Consider the following 19,987-nt stretch of genomic DNA (forward strand, 5'->3'; position numbering starts at 1 on the left):
CCTTTGCAGACGTGAGTGGTTAAGGGAGGTCCTAATGGATTACGGCGGCCCTAAATCTAATGGCTGGTGTTTTCATTAGAAAAAGGAGAGGAAGCCCTGGCCAGTTTCTCAGTGGTTAGAGCATCGGCCTGGAGACTCAAGATTCTCGGGTTCTTTTTTCCCCCCAGGGAGAAATCTGATGCTTTATTCAAAACTGCATTAAGCTTCTAGTTCAAATCCCAACCCAACCTTGTGACCTCCAGCACTGAAGTTCTTTCCATCGATTAAAGCTGATAGGGTCAGTTCCCAGCCGACTGGGTTCATTTCCCGCTGAAGGACACGTCCCTTGGTTTCAGGTTCAAACCCCAGCCCTCATCGGGGTTGTGTGAGAGGCAACCAATCAATGTGTCTCTCTCACATCAATGTTTCTCTCTCTAAAAAAACAAAATTCAATGGAAAAGCCCGGCTGGTGTGAATCAGTGGTTGAGCATTGACCTACGCACCAAGAGGTCGCCAGTTAGATTCCTGGTCAGGGCACATGCCCAGGTTGTGGGCCCGATCCCCAGTGAGGGGCGTGCAGGAGGCGGCCAATTAATTGATGTTCTCTCTCATCGATGTTTCTCTCTCTCCCTTCCTCTCTCTCTTAAAAATAATCAATAAAGGAAAAAGTTGGAAAAAAAAAAATCAATGGAAAAATATCCTCGGGTAAGGATTAATGTCCGCCATGATGAAGTAACCGCCTGAGCTAAAGCGGACCCTCTCAGGTGAGGATTAAAAAAGAAAAGGAAAAGGTGACAGATTAAGTCAGAGACAGAGAGAAGCAGCCAAGTTGACAACAGAGGCAGAGACGAGTGAAACAAGACAAGGAATTCCAAGGACTGCTGGCAACCGCCAGGCGCAGGACTCAGCCCGGGCTCCCAACCGCCTGCCCTGGGGCACCTGCATTTCTGGGTGTTCGGCCAGCCAGTCTGAGTCACCGTTAGCCCTAGGAAACAGACCCAGCAGGGAGCACCAGCCCCTGCGTGCTGCAGATGAGGGAACAGCCCTGGGAGAAAGCTGCCGCTGACAGCGGGGCCGGAGGGCGTGGGAGCCAGGGCCCTGGGGAGCCGGGGGGCGGGGCGGGCCTCACCATCCGTCCAGGCCTCGTGGATGGAGGCCTTCTGCCGGAACTTCTCTGCCAGGTGGTCCAGCCGCTCCAGCCTCCGGATCTCATTCAGCAGCCACTCCTCGTAGCCCTTCTCCGCCTGCTCCAGGCAGCCCCAGGCATTGTTGATATCCTGCGGGGTTAAAGGTACACGGTCAGGCCCACCTGGTCGCCGAGACCCCCGCAGCTGCTCCCAGCCTTCTAAGGAGGGGCCTCTTCCCCATCTTGGCCATGTCCAGCCATACCCACCAACCTCACTGGTATTAACCTGGGCAGGGAGTGGCAGCCCGTCTACACGGCCACCCAGATAGAGGGCTCTGGGTGTGCAGTCCTGTGGGGAAAGAGTCCAAGGCCTCCGTGGCCCAGTAATGAATTCCAACAGGATTCTGACCAATCACGGAGCTTGTAGGACCAGCCAAGGACACAGAGCAATGAAGTGACCAGGCAAGCAGGTATGGGTGCCTCCCCACCTCCCCTTATTTCTGATGGCTCAAGGGCTCTGGGAAGTAGCCTGGAGCCTGCAGGGACCCTGACCCAGGTAAGGTGGCCAGAGTCTGAGGATAGGGACATGCTGAGCACAAACCCATGGCTCTTTAGACAGGGAACCACCAACGGGGCCACACCTACAGTACCGGGCTAGGCAGTGATGGGCTGAACCTGGCATGTGTGCCTCTCAGGTCCCCGCTTGGTCCCCACCATGTGCCTAGGAGCCAGGCTGCATCTGCCTGGGGTTGGGGGGGACACTTTTTCTAACTTGCACCCTCTGGCCATCGCTGCTCTGGTCACCTAAAAGCTGTTGATTCAGCCTGGAATCCACAAAGGACTGAGATTTTCCAAACTGCATACACATCAGGGGCCTCTTCCCTCTCCTCCAGATTACCCTGGGACCCCGCCCCCTTCTCATGCTGTGTGCAGGTTTGCCCATGCCCACCCAGTCCCGCCTTATGTGCCCGAGTCTTCTCATTACTCTCCACCTTGAAGGGCAAAAGCTCTAGCCCGGCTGGTGTGGCTCAGTGGGTTGAGCACAGTCCCACGGACTGAGAGGTCCTGCTCAGGGCACATGCTTGGGTTGTGGGCTTGATCCCCAGTAGGGGGTGTACAGGAGGCAGCCAATCAATGTTTCTCTCTCCCATCAATGTTTCTATCTCTCTCTCCCTTCCCCTCTTTCTAAAAAATCAATAAAAACGGGGGGGGGGGGGGTAACTATCCCCGTGAATTTTTAAAGTGTCTTTTACATATGTCTCTAGCTTATAAAATTTCTCCCCGAGTCCTGGATGAGGGTAAGGAGGAAGAAATAACATGTAGTGACATAAATGCCATAATAATGTGGAAAGTCGGTTACAATGTTAGTTTTTTGTTTGTTTGTTTTAATCCTCACCTGAGGACATTTTTTGCATTTATCTTCAGACAGAGCGGGAGGGAGAGAGGGGGGAAGAGAGAGAGAGAAACATAGGTGTGAGAGAGACACATCGACCGGATGCCACCCACACAACCCCAACCGGGGCCGGGGACAAACTGCAACCAAGGTACATGCCCTTAGCGGGAACCAAACCCGGGTCTCTCTGGACCGCAGGCCGACGCTCTAACCGCTGAGCCAAACCGGCCAGGGCGTTTTTTAAAAAGCAGTTTATTAAATAAAACATGCTTTAGGATTCCCTTAAAAATTGCATGTATACAGAAAGACTAAAAGAATCTCCACACACACCCCTTTTTTAAAGTTAACATGGGGTAGTAAGATTATAAGTGATTTCTAGTTTCTGTGTTTTGCTTATTTGTATCTTTGAAATATCCTACCACAAAAATCTGTTACTTGTTTAAGGTAATAAATCTACTGTCCTAAGTGCTTAAACAAGATTCCAGAGAAGTAAAAATTGTTTCTATCAGGCCCTGGCTGGGTAGCTCCGTTGGTTAGAGCGTCATCCCCATGGTTGTGGGTTCCATCCCTGGTCAGGGCACATACAAGAATCCACCAATGAAGGCATAAATGAGTGGAACAACAAATCCAAGTTTCTCTCTCCCTCCCTTCCTCTTTCCCTTTCTCTCTCTAAAATCAGTAAGTTAAAAAAGTGTTTTTAAAATTATCTTTATCACTACTGAATTATGCCCCTTTTGGGTTAATATGTCAAGGGGCATTCTGTTTGCAAAGATGATTTTTTTTTTTTTTTAATCCTCACCTGAGGACATTTTTTCATTTTTTGCACAGATAGAGTGGGAGGGAGAGAGAGAGAGAGGGAAACATCGACGTGAAGGGACACATCGAGTGGCTGCCACCCACACGACCAACCAGGGCTGGGGACACACTGCAACCGAAGTACGTGCCCTTAGCGGGAACCGAACCCGGGTCTCTCTGTACCGCAGGCGGATGCTCTAACTGCTGAGACAAACCAGCCAGGGCTGCAAAGATGATTTTTGAGGGGCGTGGGAAGTTGGCGGTCCCGGGGAGTCTGGGGTGGATGCTCAGGGGTCTGGAAGGGCAAGTCTGGCTGGCTCCCTGGGGAGAAGCCGCCCCACACCACTGAGTGTGGGCTGCAGCCTGGTGGTGACCTGGAAGGAGAAGCAACTTCCGGAGCAGGGCATGCAGCTCAGGCCCGGCCACGGGGCCCCATCCGAGCAGCTCGGGGACAGGCCGGCCGGGCCAGGGGTCCGGGCCGCACTCACCGAGACCATCCTGCCCTCGGAGGGCATGAAGGCGGGCCGGTTGCTGAGGCGCAGCTTGGTCTGCAGCGTGTTGAAGTTGATCTCCAGCTGGCACTTCTCCTGCACCTTGGGCGGCTTGTGCAGGCGCCGGTAGTCGCGGAAGTCCTCCAGCTTCTGCTGCATGGCCTGCATGGTGTTCTCGGGCGCCCGGTTCTCCAGCCACGGGATGGTGCGGCGGATCCACTCCAGCAGCTGCGGGACCGGTCGGGGTGTGAGGGTGCTGGGCGGGAGGGGCGGGGGCCAGCTTCCCTCTCCTCCAAAGTCCCTGCCCACACAGCAGGCGCTGGGAAGGGTCTCTCCTGACAGCCCTCTTTCCTGTACACCCCGAGGCTATCCCGAGGCTATCCCCAGGTTCCGGGGTGTCCCTTCTGATAGCCTGGGCTTCGTGAAACCTGGCCCTACGGTGTTTCAGCCACAGCAGGCGCCACAGCCTCCCGCTCTGCAAGGGAAGAACCGCAGGCCTGGGAAGGGGCTCCACTAGGAGCAGGAGAGCTGAGTTCTAGCTCTGGGCTGACGGCCTGGCTGGGCCTCCGTCTCCTCCCTAGACCGTGGACAGGGTTAGCGGCTGTTCCCGGAGGGCCTTGCCACCCGACCTTCTAGGATTCTAGAATGTGGCCCCTGACGCAAAAGGGAAGCGACTGGCTGGCGGGGCACGGCCAGGAAATGGCCTGGACTGTATTCCTAACGAGGTGGGTGGAGGGCAGCGGAACGAATGACAGGAAGTGCAGTGGTCACCTGCAAAGTGCCAGGCAGGTCTCCCCAGACAAATCATCTGAACAGTCACAGGGGTCCTGCGGGTCACTGCTGTGATTCCCCACCCCCACCTTACAGACAGGCAGCCAGACCCGGGAGGGTCTGTGACTTGCCAAGGGCACCAGCTGGAACGGTGGAGCAGGGATCACACCCGGGCACTTGGGCTCCGGAACCTGGGGTCCTACTATGCTGGAGGGCCGACCCACCAAGAGGCGGGGCTGAGCTGGTTAGAAAGCCGCATTCTTTTACGGAAGCAGCAGGTGGAACCTTTAAACCCAAATGTAGTCAATGGCAGAACAGCAAAGCCCTGGGTGGGCCAGCTAGCCTGAGCCAGCACTTACTGACCCGCAGTTCATGCCCTCTCAGAACCAGGGGAACTCGACTTCTAGCTCAAGCGGCCCTCACAGAGCCGTACACCAGGCTGGAAAGGCCTCCGAGACTCCTTGGCTCAAGTCTCACTTGACAAGTGAACAAACCAAGACCAGAGAGGTAAAGGGATTTCCTAGGCTCACTGCTGGCGACAGAAAAAGCTGGGAACTCTCTCTCCGAAGTCCAGAGATTGGCCTCTGACCCACCGCTCTGCTTTCTGGGAGGGCCCACGTGGAGCCAACACTTCCCTGTGTCCACTGTCCTGGGATCACATACTACACCCAGCCTGGGACTGTGCTCCAGGGATGGATTTGAAGGTACAGGTTCTGGGGCTCCCTTTTGTCCTGAGGTGGGGTGGCAGGGCCTTGCTGGGGCCAGAGGAACCCAGGGGTACCCACATCACTGGCCAGCTTCTCGTAGTCTTCCATGAGCTGCTCATTCTCCTGGTTGACGGCCAGCACCTTGCAGATACGATTGGCTGCTGTCTCTGCCTGGCAACAAGACAAAGGTCACAGTCAGCCACTTGCAGCAGCAGCACCTGGTACACAGGTATGCCGACAAAGCCCCTCCCACCCCTGCACATTGCTTGCCACCTCACCCCTCCTCACCAGCCCTGTTTGCCAGCCCAGGCCCAGTCCCACGGATCAGGGAGGCCAGAACAGAGGTCTCGGTGGCTGGACTAGGCTCCTGGAGAAGGGCCGGAGTTTGAGACCCAACATACATGTTGGGAAGAAACTAATCCAATGACTGATATCATCAAAACACCCAGGGCAGGTGGCGAGGTGATTTCATGCCCGGAACTCCAAGTGGACGCCCTGGATCCCAAGGCCGGATTTGCTAGGATCTTGGAGATGCAGGAATTCAAACTGGGGAGTCCCGGAATAAGTTCTGACTGAGAAGCAATGGAGCCTCTCCGATCCCTGCAGAATCTCTAAAGGCTCCTGGCCCAAAGTTCAAAGCAGTTTAGAGAAAAAGGGGGGACCCACTACTGCACAAAGGGCAAGGCTGCAGGATCAACCGGCATAGGCAGGGTGCCCAGACAGTAGCATGGGCACTGGGCATGCAGCCCCCCGAGAGGGGGGCTCGGCGGCCAGAGGAACGAAAGGGGGACTGACTGAATGGCAGCCACACACAAAGGCCCCGAAAGCCCAGGGAGACGCTGCCTTCCCCAGCCGTGGGGGGCACTGTGCCCCTAACACCAGCAGGACCAGGCGTTCCCAGCACACTTCGCCCGGGTGACTTTCACAGTCAGCTGTGTTCTTGTGCACATTCTAACCCAACTTCAAGGGAGGAGAACGCGAAGTCTTTGGGGACAGCCTGGGGTGAGCGCGGATAATGCCTGTGACAGAGAAGCATCTGTGGCCCCAGAGAAGTGCGACCCTGCTGACAAAGTGCGACCAAGCATGACAAGGGCTCAAGGACAGAAAGATGGGACCTCACAACTGACTGATGAACCAGACAAAATGGGTTTCTACTGCAGCGAGACAGACTAAGGCTAGGCATAAAGAAGAACTTTCTGAGAACGAGAAAGGAATTTGCATTGAGAAGGAATGACTAAAAATGTGTAAATGTTTTTTCCTTGGAGAATTTCTCGAATAGGACATTCGCCCACCAAACCATGGATTTACGGGTGACTGTGCTGGGATGTGTGTGTGAGGGGGCAGAATGAGATCATCCCAAATGTCCTTTCACTCCAAGTCAAGAGACTGCATTTTTCAGGGCGCGGTGTTGGAACGGGTGGGCCTCCCGTAAGACGTGGGAATGCTCAGAGGGGTCTCAGAGCCCCTAGTCTCAATAAACTGAGGGGAGTCCCAGCCTAGACCCTCGTCCCCGCCCCTCAACGCTGCTGGAAATGGCCCGGCTACTCACACCCAGAACTCCCGACGGATCGCCCTTCCTTCGGAGGAACAGTAAGTGACCATGGGGAATCCCAAGATGTGACCAGGAGGGAAAGTCCTTCCCGGAGCCTGTCCCAGAAGATGTGGGGCCCTGGAGGACGGTCACGGGAACCAGGCTGGCTGGGGTTAGCAACCGGCCTGGAGGGCCAGGGCAGGGCACCAGAGGACAACACTGTCCTCTGTGCTGACATTTCTGTAAGAACGTGGGTGGCCGCAAAGACCCCTGCCCAATGCGCTGACCAAGTGGGAAAAAAGAATCAGGGGTAAGGGGGCCACTCATCACAGCCCAACAGCAACTGCCGCTGTGACGTTTCATGGATAAAGCCCCCTCCTCCTTATCCCCCCACCCATCCCGATTCATCCTGAAACCCTGCGCTCCAGAGTCGGTTCATTAAACTGGCAGACTGAGTGGTGTCTGTGTCCGTGGGACTTTAGGAGACAAGTCCTATGAGCCCCAGGAGCCTGCCCATCCCTCAGAGCTGTTGGCGGTTCCAGGGTCAAAGGGGGCTCGGCTCCTTGTGGACAAGTCTGGGGAGTTCTAGTGTGGGCCTCCTGGGGACTTGTCACAAACACCCACTGCTTTGCCCAGCCTGCCCGCGCCAGGCTGGCCTCGCCAGGGCAGACGGACTGACCAGGAAATCTGCCTTCGGAAATAAAGCACGGCCATCACGGCATAGAGAAGGCCTTTAGAAAAGGCAGTGGCCTATCTGCAAACTCCATCTGGTCGCCTCCCCCTCGAGGGACAGCCAGCTCCCACTGACCGGACGCGGGCTGGAATGCAGATTCGACTTCAGGAGAAACCACAGGCAGAATCTTCAGAACCCTGGCCCTGGCTGGCCCTCCCTGCTCAACCCCCCCACAAGCAGGCAGGCGGCCCTGCAGAAGCCTGGTAGACGCTGGGTCTCACTTGCTCCCACAGGGATCCCTGTACAGAGAAGGGTTCAGTCACAGGTCGGAGAACAGCCCAGGAAGGACAAACCTGGTAAGGCCCCAGGACAGACCCTGGGCTGAAAGGCAAGAGCGAGTCCTGAGGCTGGAACCGAGGCCTGCCCTGCTGTCCCACTGTCCTGGGGCTTGAGCTTCTCCTCCCATGGCTACAGGACCCCCAGGCAGACAGACGTTCAGGAGAGAGCACCCAGCATCGCCGTGTCTTAAAGAGCCTGCTTCCGTTCAGAAGCTCAAAGGAGAGACTTGTTCTGGGGGGAAAAATTCACTCCCCGAGAGAAACCCAGGAACTGAGGAGATGACAGGCTTGGCTTCGGGCTATTCCGCAGGAGGAAATGGCACCCAGGAGCGGAATGGCCAGCCCTTTCTGAGGGGGCCAGAACTTTCACGAACTGAGGGATGCAAGCACAGGTCACCACTGGGCTGAGAACATTGTTACAGGAACAGCCAAACTGACGACTTCCAAGTGCCGAAGGAAGAAGACTTGTAGCAAGTTGTGTTTACCTTTCCTTGATTCGTGTTTGCATGACCCACTCTAAGATGCACTATCTTACAACCTAACACAGTAACGCGTTTGGTTTTGCGTTCGTTACTTTTTTAAAAGCATGGACCGTGACTCCGAGTCCTTAGAGACCCCAGCTGTCACTCGCAGCTGCCCCAGCACAGCGCTGCCCCAGCATCAGCTGCTCTGATGACCAGCTTCACACTCGCCGCCACAGGTGGGGTCTGGAGAGGAGCCGTCCCCAAGGAAGGTGACATCAAACAATGTGGCCAAAGGACATAGCACCTACAACCCACAGATTCCTATAAACGCCACGAAGATCTCATCTGTGACATTTTTATTTGCACGTTTCCCAAATCTAACCAGAACTGCCTATTTCCTTCCTCCCCAGTCAGCGCCCAGTCCCAGGGTCCCTGCCAGCGAGCCCCCCAGAGGTCAGCCGACTGCTCGGCGGCTCAGCCCTGTCGCCGCTGCCGTCCCTGGTTTCCTCTCCCTGCTCCGGGCCAGCACGAACGTGCTCTCCTCTCCTCCTCTGTCCCACCTGGAAGCTTCTGCAGTGGTGGTCGCCGCCTCAGCAGCTCCGGCTGCCTTCCCACCCTCCCTGAGCCTTTCATCGTGGACCCTCAGCCAACCCTAAAGAACCTCAGTGCCTGCTGCTAGAAGCCTCGTGCCCAGTAGCCCTGCACCTGCCCCCACCCCACCCCCGGCTCCATCTGCAGCACAGCAGAGCCTGGTCAGACAGCAGCCACCTCGACTTCTTTCATTAAGGGTTTTCCCAGATGGACGGGGGCTCCTTCAGGACAGCTGGGGGCTTCTTCCCTGGAGAAGATTCACAGTGGAGGATGCAAACAGCACCATGTCCTCCTAAAACCATCCAGAAACACCTCTAGCAGATCCACTCCATGAGACCACGACTGTGAGCTTTAAAAGCTTTACAAATGGCATAAATAAAATCTGCTTGTTCACTACCTATTCAAAACCCCTACCGGGGAAGAGAGCTGAGAAAGAACCAACACCAATGGGTCAAACAAAACCGGTCCTCCCCTGACTTGGAAAAGCTCCTGCGCATGTACTGCTACACATGCACACACGTGTACACACACGCACACACGCGTTACGCTCTGCTGCCTTTCTAGTTCCACCACCCGAGGCTTGACGAGAGAAAGGCCGTCGCGGGGATGGAGGGCACTGGGCATGGGTTTCTGAAGACTCCCCCCATTGGCTCCGGACGTGGAGACAGTCAAGAGAAGAAAAGTGTGTGAGTCTGAAGAACCCTCCTCCTTCCCCAGGAGACGGGAAGAGTCCCTGCCAATGGCCTGCCTGGCTCTGGGCACTTGCCTGAATCCTTAGCAGTGGGCAGGGGCAGCTCTGGGTGAGGCCCTGGCCCAGTCCCCCGTCACTCCCCTCACACAACCAGACCTTGTCCTCAGACGTGGACGACGGGAGCATGAAATGGCTGCACAGGGGTGAGCGAGGGAGGGAGCAGGGGACAGGTGGCACGAGATGGGGAGGGAGGGAGCAGGCTGCCACACCCACGTCACACACACCCCCTCCGAGCACCATCAGCAGCCAGGACACAGGGAAGGCTTCAGAGACAGGGAAGGCCAGGGTCAGCAGGCATGAAGCCCAGGACAGAACCCCTGAGAGAGGAGAGGAAGAGGAAGAGGCGGTGGCAAGAAGGAAAAGCACAGCAGGGAGCTCAGCCCAGCCATGGACACGGGCAACCAGACGGTCTGGGGTTGTCAGGGCTGGGAGGCCCCCGAGGCAAGTCGATCGATGCTGCTCACATCCTGGCTAAAAGGTGGGGGGAAGAGGGGCGGGAAGACACTGACGAGAGAGCAGCAGAGGAGGGACAGGGAGAAGGAAGCCAGAGGCAGGCCAGGGAGGAGGCTGCCAGGAGCCGAGAGGAGCTGGGCATCAGGGAGCGCTGGCAGCCCCGGTCCCGTCAGCGCCAATGAGGCCCGGAAGGAAGGTGAGGAGGGCCTTGGGTGCCCAGCCAGCTGGGAACAGGGCTGCCACTAGCCCCGATGGGGCCTCTGTGTCATTTTTTAAAGGCGCCTCTTTTGTAATGTACTTCTGCTGAAAAACTCACACTGATTATGTGAGAAGATATTCCTACTGCCATCTGTGGGGTTTCAGTGACATTCAAACCGCTGTATGGCACACACCGGGCACCCCTGTACAGTGGGCAGCCTGCCCTGCTGTCCGTGGCAGGCCTGGGTGGGGAGGACCAGGCAGGGCTCTGAGCCTCCGGCCAGGACGCCAGGGACACGGCAGGAAGACGGTCTGCCCGGATGCTGGGGGCGAGAGGATGGTCTTGCCTCGGTGGGAAGGAGGGAGAGAGAAGCGAGGGGCCTGGATGTTTAGGGGAACAGTCAGGAGCACAGCCCCAGCAGTGCTGCTGGGGATACAGGCTCTACCCAGGGGAGGCGCTGAACCGTGAGCTGCCTTCCGGCTCGTGACGTCCACGGTGCCCGGCATGTAGGGACGGGGATGCAGCGGTCATCAGAGGCTAGGGTCTCTGGCACCTTCAAGTGTCCTGGCCAAGGTCAGAGAGCGTCCAGCCCCCTGAAGGAGGCGGGTTCGCTAATCCCTCCCTTCATTCAGGGCTGCTGCTGGGCTCTCCGGGAGGAGGAAGAGGCGGGCAGAGGCCGCAGGGCGAGCGGGCGAGGCGAGGGGAGCTCACCTTCTGCGCACCCGAGAAGGCGCGGCAGACGTGACTTAGGTCACAGGGCCTTCCCATGCCGCCTTAGCGTGCCTACACATCTGCACGGAGAAGGAGAAGAGGTTGAGAGGAGCCAGTGGGCAGCAGCAGACAGAGTACAGCACAGCAGCCACGTGGACAGACAGAACACCAGACAGACGACAGAAATGAGGGAGTGGGCAGAAAGAGGGGGGAATGAGATGGTGGGAGAGATCACAGGCTGAGACGGGGAGGGAGACAGAGCATCGGGGGAGACTGGGCAGAGGGGGACGCCCCCCCATCATGCACGTCAAGACCGGTCACTCGGATGCCGGGCCGAGGTGGGAAACGTGCCTGAGCACGTGAGGTCCGCGGCCGTGAAGGCCCAAGCCTGTGGCCCGGTGCTCATGGTGACCTGGACACTGCGCTCCTGGGTCCTGCCTGGGAGGGAGCCTGGGAGAGGGGCTTCTGCTGCCTGAGCTTAGCGTGGAGGGAGAACATCTCCCACGTCTGCGGGTGAACGATGCCCTTCCGTTGTGCCACCCTGTTCTGTGAGAACAAGTATAACTGGACCTTAAGCTCAGGCCTTCCTGAGCAAAACTGGGCCGGGACACCTGAAGGGGCTCCCAGCTGCCCATCCTCGCTCCTTCCCTGCAAGGGTTGGTGCATATGTGCAGGAACACAGAGCGCCGCGTGCATGGGGCCCAGGCAGGACACAGGAGAAAGGGCCAAAGCCCCGCGGGGCTGGGCACAGTTCTGCTAAATCCTGTCCACGTGGGAGAAAGCTGGGGGCTTCGAGACACCTCCCCAGAGCTGCCTCCCCAGGGGCAGCCCCGCTGCTCTGCTGAAGCCGACAGCTCCCGCAGAGGCGGGCCCGACGTGCATACTGCCCACGGAGCCTTCCAGAGCCCTGGCTGCTCGCACCCATGCAGCCTTCCTGCTGAAGACAGCTGTCTGGGTCCCAGTTTTCTGCGAGAAGCAGGGGAGGTGGGAGAAGGAGCAGGGGTGCAGAGTGGGCGTGGGCTGAACAAGAATGGCCACGCTGGCACCAGGGGCTACTCTATCGAAGAGACAGACAGACCATCCTCCCATCACCGGGGCGGGGGGGCGGGCAAGGAGGGCATGGTTTGGGGTCTGGCATGAGGTGTGCTGGGCAAGGAAGGAGCAGGGATCCCCAGTACCTTCTGGGCACCAGAGAAGGCGTGGTAGAAGCTGGACACATAAGTCATGATGGCTTTCTCATCCGGTCGGGCGGTCCCGACGATGTCTGTCAAGAAAAATGTGGCGTTAAAGCCGGTCGGTGAACACACGGTACACCTCCCAACGGGATGCTTCGAGAACACCAAGTCTTCTTGCCAAGACACTGAGCCTGAATCCAACCAGCTTCAGCATCGCTTCCACGTGCAGGAATGTGAGAGGCAGAGGAATGATATGGTGCCCCGAGGAGCAGACAGACAAACCCAGACTAGGAAACATTCCAGGGGCAGCTGGCCCGGTGGCCGCAACACGCGCAACGGCAGAAATAAAAGGGGCAGGAGGGAGGATAAAATTGCTACCAGTTAGAAAAGACACCAGAAATATTATAACTAAATGCCATGTGCAGGCGTAGGCTGGATCCTGATTTAAACCAACCAACTCTATGCCCGGCCGGTGTGGCTCAGTGGTCGAGCGTCGACCCATGCACCAGAAGGTCGCTGGTTCGATTCCCAGCCAGGGCACATGCCCAGGATGTGGGCCCGATCCCCAGTGGGGGGCCTGCAGGAGGCAGCCAGTCGATGTTCTCTCTCTCCCTCTCCCTTCCTCTCTCGAAAATCAATAAAGAAAAAAAAAATTTTAATAACTAAGCAAACAAACTCTAAATAGAGACAACTTTGAGCTCAGTCCGCGCTGCACGGCAGGTGCAGCAGGGTCCCTGCCGCCGCGCCAGGTGTGAGCACTGCCTGGAGGCTGTGCCCAAGGGGAGCCTGTTTCAGAGGCACCGTCTGGTGACAGCAGTGAAATGCTGCGACCTCTGAGGTCTGCTCTGAAACACTTCAACACAGAAAACAAATACGGAAAAGAAAAAAATAAGACAAAATCTCAACTGCTCTGCTGGATGACAGGTATGTACTTCGCTCTCTGCGCGCGTGTGTATCTGAAATGGCCCCACACAGGCAGACCGACACTGCCACAATCGATCACATCTCCCATCTGGCTCCGAAAGAGCCAGTCATCTTTCCAGCGTCAGCTGCTCTTCCATAACTGCCTGGTCTCCCGCACCTCCCGGGAAGTTAGGTGTGTCCAGAGACAGCCCTCGCCCCCCAGGTTACCCCTCACTGAAGACTCCCCGCCGGTGTGCAGTGCGTGCGTTCACACACTGTGTCTGCTTTTCTCTTGCTCATCTGTTTGTCAGTCTAATGAATGGGGCCCCAGCTGAGAACTTGGGAGAGCAGAGGGGAAAAGCTGTTTCTCCTCCCCCGCACCCCGCCCCGCCCAGCACCCACCACCCAACTCCGAGACAAAGGTGAGACCCGTCCTCAGACAGTCGGTGAAGAGACCGCCTCCAAGCACTGTCCAGCACCAGCTGTCACTTCGCCCTCCAAACTTCAGGGAACCAGAATCCCTGACAGGCAGATGACCCCCGAGACCTCCCAAATGAGGACCCATAGACCAGGCCCTCTCCCGTCCCACCTGGGGCTGCGGGGACCCACCCCACTTGGCCTCTGGGCGGCCCAGAAAGAAAGCGCCTTTACCTTCAGCATCTAGCATCTTGGGGATGTCCAGGTACTTCTCTGCCACGTCGAAGGCCGTGTTCAGATTTGTGAGGGGATCGTCCTAGAGGGGAAAGAGGGCAGGGTTAGACGCGAGAGGTACGACGAGACGTGGCCCCATCTGGGCGATCACCAATTCTTAGGGCAGAGGGGACCACTGTAGCCTCTTCCACACTAGGTCCTCAGGCACCAGCTCTCCCTGGCCGGGGGCTTAAACCTCCACCTTTCCTCCTCAAGCCTTCATTTCTCTGTCAGAGAAGTGGGGTGAAGGACTGCAGCTCAGGAAAGAACTGCTGAGACTGAGTGTGAGGGCAGGGCACTGGCCTGGCTGCCGTCTGTCTCCGCTTCCGGTTTCCGCTCTGCCACCAGGAGCGTGGCTGGACACCGACCTGTGTCCCCATCTGTCACTGAAGAGCTGGGCTAGGAGCTGTTGGTGCTCACAGTTCATGAAATCTGGGGGGCTCCCTCAAACAGCTACAACCCTCCGACTATTCTGATTTCTGCTACGTTCTTAAGAAAACGTATTTGGGGTCGGCGAGGACGCGGGGGAAGCGGGGCTGGCGCTCCGTGGGCGGGACGGAGGGGGCGCGCTGCGGTGGGAAAGCGTGGAGGGCCCGGCCAGAGAGCCTGGAGCGGTCGGCGGGGTGGCCGCACACCAGCGCACACCTAAGCTGCACGTAAACTGGCCGCAACGGTAAGCCTCATGTCATGTCTCCCTCACCACAGCTCAGAAAAATAATTTTTACGGGGGATAAAAAGCCTACAACTTAGTTGAGGTAGTTCCTTGTGGGCCCTCCCACTCTACTCTTGGTTCCCCAGAATACTCTGAAGCAAGGACTCGGTTTCCCCTGCGCTAAGGTGAGAATTGCAGGGCATAGGAATCAAAATACATGCACTTGGGATGCTTTCCGGAAGAAACTGCTAAGGAGAGGAGGAGGGGGTCTTCTGGGAGAGCCTCCACCGACCTCCAGTATGCCGAAAACACTGCCAAGCGGTGAAGGTCATTTCTGTCCAAGGCCTTAAGCAGTCCTCAGGTCGGGGTGCAGACCCGCCTGCCCCACTGCCTTCCCAGGGCCTGCCAGGCCCCCACGCCCACCGGACGCTGGTGTAGGAGCAGGAGCTCCCCGGTCAGAGCCCCTGAGCCCTCCCCGTGCCCAAGCCCCTGGGCATTCTGGGAAGGACCTATGGTTCGGTGGGACCAGGTCTGTGCTAGGATTTGGGCTGGGTTTTATTGATACTACTGAATTAAAGAGATGGGGAGACAGACACGGCGAAACAGGGAGACAGAAAGACACAGAGAGGGACAGAGGTGGGGACAGAGCTGGCTGTGTATCCAAAGGCCACTGGACTCCCAACTCCCAGATGGCAGAGTGTGGGGTGGGGAAGGGGGCAGCAGAGCCAGTCAGCACGCCCGTTTTACATGGGGGCGGAACAGCTATGGAGTGACTGGTTGCCGCCACCTCAGCACACCCACACGGGGACACACGCACACCTGTCACCAACAGGCAGCAGCTGAAGGTCAGGAGGCATGTGATGCCTTTGAAAGGAGAAAATCGCCACCTTTATCAGCCTCTGCCGTGTGATTTGGCCAGACAGCTTTCAGGTGGTTGAGGGAGTTTTTACACTGACATGTTTTTCTTTGCAAAGCAGCTGAGTTGGCGGGCTGGGACCCTCCTCTCCCCCAAGAGACTAGCCACCAGCGTGTCAGGCCGTATCACCGTGAAGGCGCCCGATCCCCAGGAGACGAGCTTGGGAAGGGCTGCCCGTTGTCCACACCTGGACACAGCCATGAGCAGGGCCAGGCAGCGGGCTACTTCCTCAGGGCCTGGCCCTTCCAGGTGGGCAGAGCCCCAGCCTCAAGCCTCAGGCCGACCTGAGGACGCCCCGAGGGGATGGGACCCTGTTCCTTTCCTCCAGCAGCTCGCTCTCCCACACCCTGCACGGCCGCGCCTCCCTCCCTGAGCCGCCAGAGCAGCCCACACGGGCAACATCGAGGCCCCCTGGCCACAGAGAAGCAGCAGAGGCTCCTCACGGGGGCACAGGTGAGGAGGGGTCTTCACTGAACACCGCGCCCCCGTGCCGAGGTCAGGTGGAGAATACAAGAACAGTCGTTCCCCGAAGCTGCCGTGCCGAGGTTCGAGCACCGACTGGCCACATTCCAGCTCTGAATCGTCAGCTGGCGGCCTGGGGCGGGCTCCAGGGTGGCCTCCCTCACGATGCCTGTGCCACGGGGCCGAGGCACGGGCTGGGCCGAGAGGGAGGGTGGGCTGAGCACGGTCCCCGAGGTCTAGGCCAGCTCCCTTAACCAGCCTGGACGCGAAAACCACCACGAGGCTACAGACACAGCTCAGCCCCGGGCTCCTGCTCAACACACACACTCGAGAAAACCCTCCAGCAGCTTCAAGCAAAAGGGTAAGTGAAACCAAGCAGCAGCAGGAGAAAGCCCTGTAGCCACACTTCAGCAGCAAGGACACCAAACCCATCGTGGGAACCGGCCCCGACAGCACAGCGAGTCTCGGACACAGCTGGGGTAAGTGACTAGGAATGTGCAGTATTTTACATTATGAAAGTGATGGATCCACCTTATAAAAGCAGGAAGGGGGGGGAAGCACCGCTGCGGATGCTGTGACCCTCACAAAACCTCCGCAGTGGCTCTTGCACGTCCTTGCGGGCAAGTTCACGTGCTGCACAGAGGGTGCTGAGGCCACCCCAACGGGAGGGCGTTTTCTCCTACTTCCAAACAGGCGGTCGTCTCCGCTAACCGAAGGAGACGGACACCCCTCGCGCTGGACCACGGCCCTCAGAGCAGCCCTCAGAGCGGGACCCAGGCCTGCCCTGCCCAGCTGGTCCGGGACCAGCGCAGGAGCTGGCAGGGGGCAGTCCAGGGAGCACGCACCTTCCGCAGCTTCCCGTAGTCAATCAGCTCAGGCCGGTGTCGGTGGATCAAGGCACAGAAGCCAAGGCCGTCCTTCCAGCTGCGGGGGAGAGAGGGCGGGGGAGCTGGCGAGTGGGGCCAAGCACTAACCACAGGGGAGGCACTAAGCAGGGGCCTCGTTTTCCCTTCAGAGGAGCAATCAGGAGACAGGATGGGCAGGAACATCTCCCTCTGCCACAACCCAGCACTGGGGTCAAGCCCCTAAGGGGTTGGCAATGTGAGATACACCTGCCACGTCCCACCAAGGCCAAGGCCTGTCTGCCCAAGGCTGGGACGTCCCGGACACTCTCCCTGGGGAGCTCCCCAGGCCGAGCACAGCCACAGGTGTAGGAGGCAGTAGCTCATCCGAGACACCGCTGGGAGGGAGAGGGGGCAAAGGGTTGGCGGCACTCCGTTCCCGTGAACAGTGACTTCTTCCCCAAGGGCCTCTGCTCTGTTCCAGAGCTGGGACTGACCAGCCAAGGGGGCCGGTGGGGCCTTGGGGGACAGAGACTTGGTTCTGTAAGAGCCCCCCAGCTTCCGGTCACTCACCTTATGTGGAAGTTCTGGATGTTGACGTTTTTATAAGGGGCTGTCTTTCTCTGACACCACAAGAGCAGCCCCTCCTTCGCCGAGGTCTCTGTGGGGAAGGGGTGACAGCAGAGGGGTCGGGGGGCTGGCTTGGCGGAGGGAGGGCTGTTGACTCAGGGAGGCCCCACCTTGCCGGCCAGGCCCATGCCCTTTCACGTAGGGGTTCCCACAAAGACCCCAGAGTCCAGCCCTGCGGCTACCGGGCCATGAAGCCCATTTCCTTGGCAAAGGGTGAGACCCCGACACAGGAGCCAGCAGGAGGCTCTGCAGAGCGAGCTGCATCACGCGCTGAAATGCTGGCCTTTCAGACCATCTCCCTGTCACTCCCTTTCCGTCAAGCAGTGGTGACGATACAAAATGTGTGGGCAACCTATGTCAGGTGGCCACTTGGGGAGGAAGATTTGACTGGTCTACAAAATCTAAAACCCAGAAATCTCTAGACGGGCGCGTGCGCCCTGCCTGTGGGAAGAAAGCATTAGGACTCCTATTCGGATTGAGTGTTCCTCTAAAAATTAAGGTCTCCTTCTATTTAATGCATGGATCAACGCAACGGCGCTGGTGTGTGTGAGGGGAACACGTGTCTCTCAGACAAGGCAGGTCGGTACTGGAGGGGCCCCGGGAGCTCCCAGAACAGCAGGGCTGCCGACCACACTGCCCCCATGTGTTCACGTCTGTGAATTGCAGGTCGTAGGACCCAGTGAAGTGGCTTCCTGGATGATCTCTTACTTTCAATTCACAAAACGGACTTTAAAATGACATTACATAATTCCTACAAAGATAATACAAGAATTCAAGCACACACAATTTTTTAAAAACCAGCGAAGCTCATGTTTCTACTCTTAGTTCAAGCTTTGTGTCAGCTACAAGATTAAAACAGTAACTATTTAATCAGAGCTGACAAGAGTCTGCCCAGAAGAATCCAACTCAGCAAGCTGTTTGAGAAATGGCTTACATCTACCATCACTAACAAGAACCATGCCCTAAGGGACTACTGTGGGCATCTTTTTAACCACTTCCACCCCCAATACCAAGCATTTACAACCAAACTTAGATCTTCACACCACTGTACCACCAAGGGTCAAGCCAAGATTTCCGTAACAAAGCAACCTGGTCCATTGTTTTCATTAAAAAATTACTTTGAGCCCTGGCTGGTCTGGCTCAGCAGTTAGAGCGTCGGTCCGCAGACCGGAGAGTCCCGGGTTCGGTTGCCGCTAAGGGCACATACCTCGGTTGCAGTTTGTCCCCGGCCAGGTTGGGGTCGTGTGGGTGGCAACCAATTAATGTATCTCTCTCACATCGATGTTTCTCTTTTTTCCTCCCTCTCTCCCTCCCACTCTATCTAAAGATAAAGGCAAAAATGTCCTCGGGTGAGGATTTAAAAAAAGTTACTTTGAATAAAATTCTTTTCAAGATTTATTTAAAGTTTCCATTAAAACGTATTTAAAATATTATCTCCATCTCCTTTTTAAAAAATTTGGCTTTGTGTGTTTTGTTATATGCATGGAAATACATAATATAAATTATGACAAAATAAATACATAGAGCTCAAAAGTTGCTGGAGTGTGGAATCCAGTTTAGAGATCACTGACCTATGGTGGCCCTTGCAGACCTACAAAGTGGCCACCAGAGGGTGCTATGGGCACAAAGTAGAAGACCGGGGGTCAGCTCCCCATCCAAACACACCCTTCTGGCTACTATATCCCTGCCTTTTCAAGATTTAACGATCCAAGAGCCTGGTGGGATTATCATTATACTTCCCCACAGCAACCTTGTGCTCTCTCAAAGTAGGGAATGTCCCTGGAACCAACACACCTGTGGGAACCAGCATCCCAAACAGTTCTACCTCTCTACAGACTAGGAGGGAGGACAGATGACGGAAAGGGGTCAGAAGCTCGAGATGTGGCCCACGATCAAGCCCTGTCACCCTGGCCAGAGAGCGCTCCAGGCTGAGCCCAGGAAGGAAAACGTGACGGTGCAGGCGCGCAGGGGTGGGGGCTTGGGGAAGACCTACCTTCCACAGAGATGTCCTGGATGGCAAAGCGAAGGATGATGGTCCAGATCATGCCCAGGGTCATTTTCGCATTCCCATCCACGATTTCTACAAAAACAGCAGCAAGATAGGTCTTACAGGGGTAGAGTTAGCATTCCCTGAGCGGGAATCAAAGACCGCACCCTGTCCCACTTCTAGAGGGAAGTCAGTATGTTTTCAAGTTCGTGCAATTACATCTCACAGGTGACAAGATCTGGAGGTGCCGTGGAGGCACAAGGTGGTAAACGAGGGGTGTCCTGGGGGTACAAGTTGGGTGTGGTCAATCCTACTGGGTACATCAGGAAAGATCAGAGAGAAGGGGGTGTGTTAAACCCTGAGCAGCGTCCACCGGCCTGACGGACGGCGGGAGGGTTGCTAAGCCATCACAGCTGTTATGGCAACTCAGCTAAGGACCTCTGGGCAGTCGCAGCTGTCAAAACAGCCGTCACACTCATCAGGCAACAGAAAGCACCAACCTAACAAGGGTTTGCAGAATGCCACCTTGACGGATCCGCTAACTCACGCATCAACCTCGTAATGCCACTAATTGGGCATTTCTTTAATGAAAAAAATTCAAACCGCTTCAAGATCACAGCTACAAGATACCCCACTAAATTAAGTCTACGCAACATTTTTCAACTTTTAAAATGCTATAAATTCAGTTTAGTAATTTTCTTCTGTACCAGACAATACAAACATAAATAAGCCCTATCTGGAAGCGCCTAAGACAGAG

The 19,987-nt window shown here is 56.8% G+C and overlaps 1 protein-coding gene across 3 annotated transcripts in view; it reads right to left on the minus strand.

The window, feature by feature from the left end:
- Positions 1–19,987, minus strand: part of ACTN1 (actinin alpha 1) — a 93,721-nt gene that overhangs the window by 11,315 nt on the left and 62,419 nt on the right. For all 3 annotated transcript variants that reach the window (XM_036255880.1, XM_036255889.1, XM_036255899.1), the window contains exons 4-11: positions 19,237–19,323; positions 17,187–17,274; positions 16,617–16,695; positions 13,703–13,784; positions 12,152–12,237; positions 5,341–5,433; positions 3,782–4,012; positions 1,109–1,256 (exon numbers count right to left, since the gene is read on the minus strand). In XM_036255880.1, coding sequence (XP_036111773.1) covers positions 1,109–1,256; positions 3,782–4,012; positions 5,341–5,433; positions 12,152–12,237; positions 13,703–13,784; positions 16,617–16,695; positions 17,187–17,274; positions 19,237–19,323 — 894 coding nt within the window. The remainder of the gene's footprint in view (positions 1–1,108; positions 1,257–3,781; positions 4,013–5,340; positions 5,434–12,151; positions 12,238–13,702; positions 13,785–16,616; positions 16,696–17,186; positions 17,275–19,236; positions 19,324–19,987) is intronic.

Source organism: Molossus molossus, unplaced genomic scaffold, assembly GCF_014108415.1.
Source record: "Molossus molossus isolate mMolMol1 unplaced genomic scaffold, mMolMol1.p scaffold_m16_p_1, whole genome shotgun sequence".
Taxonomy (NCBI): domain Eukaryota; kingdom Metazoa; phylum Chordata; class Mammalia; order Chiroptera; family Molossidae; genus Molossus; species Molossus molossus.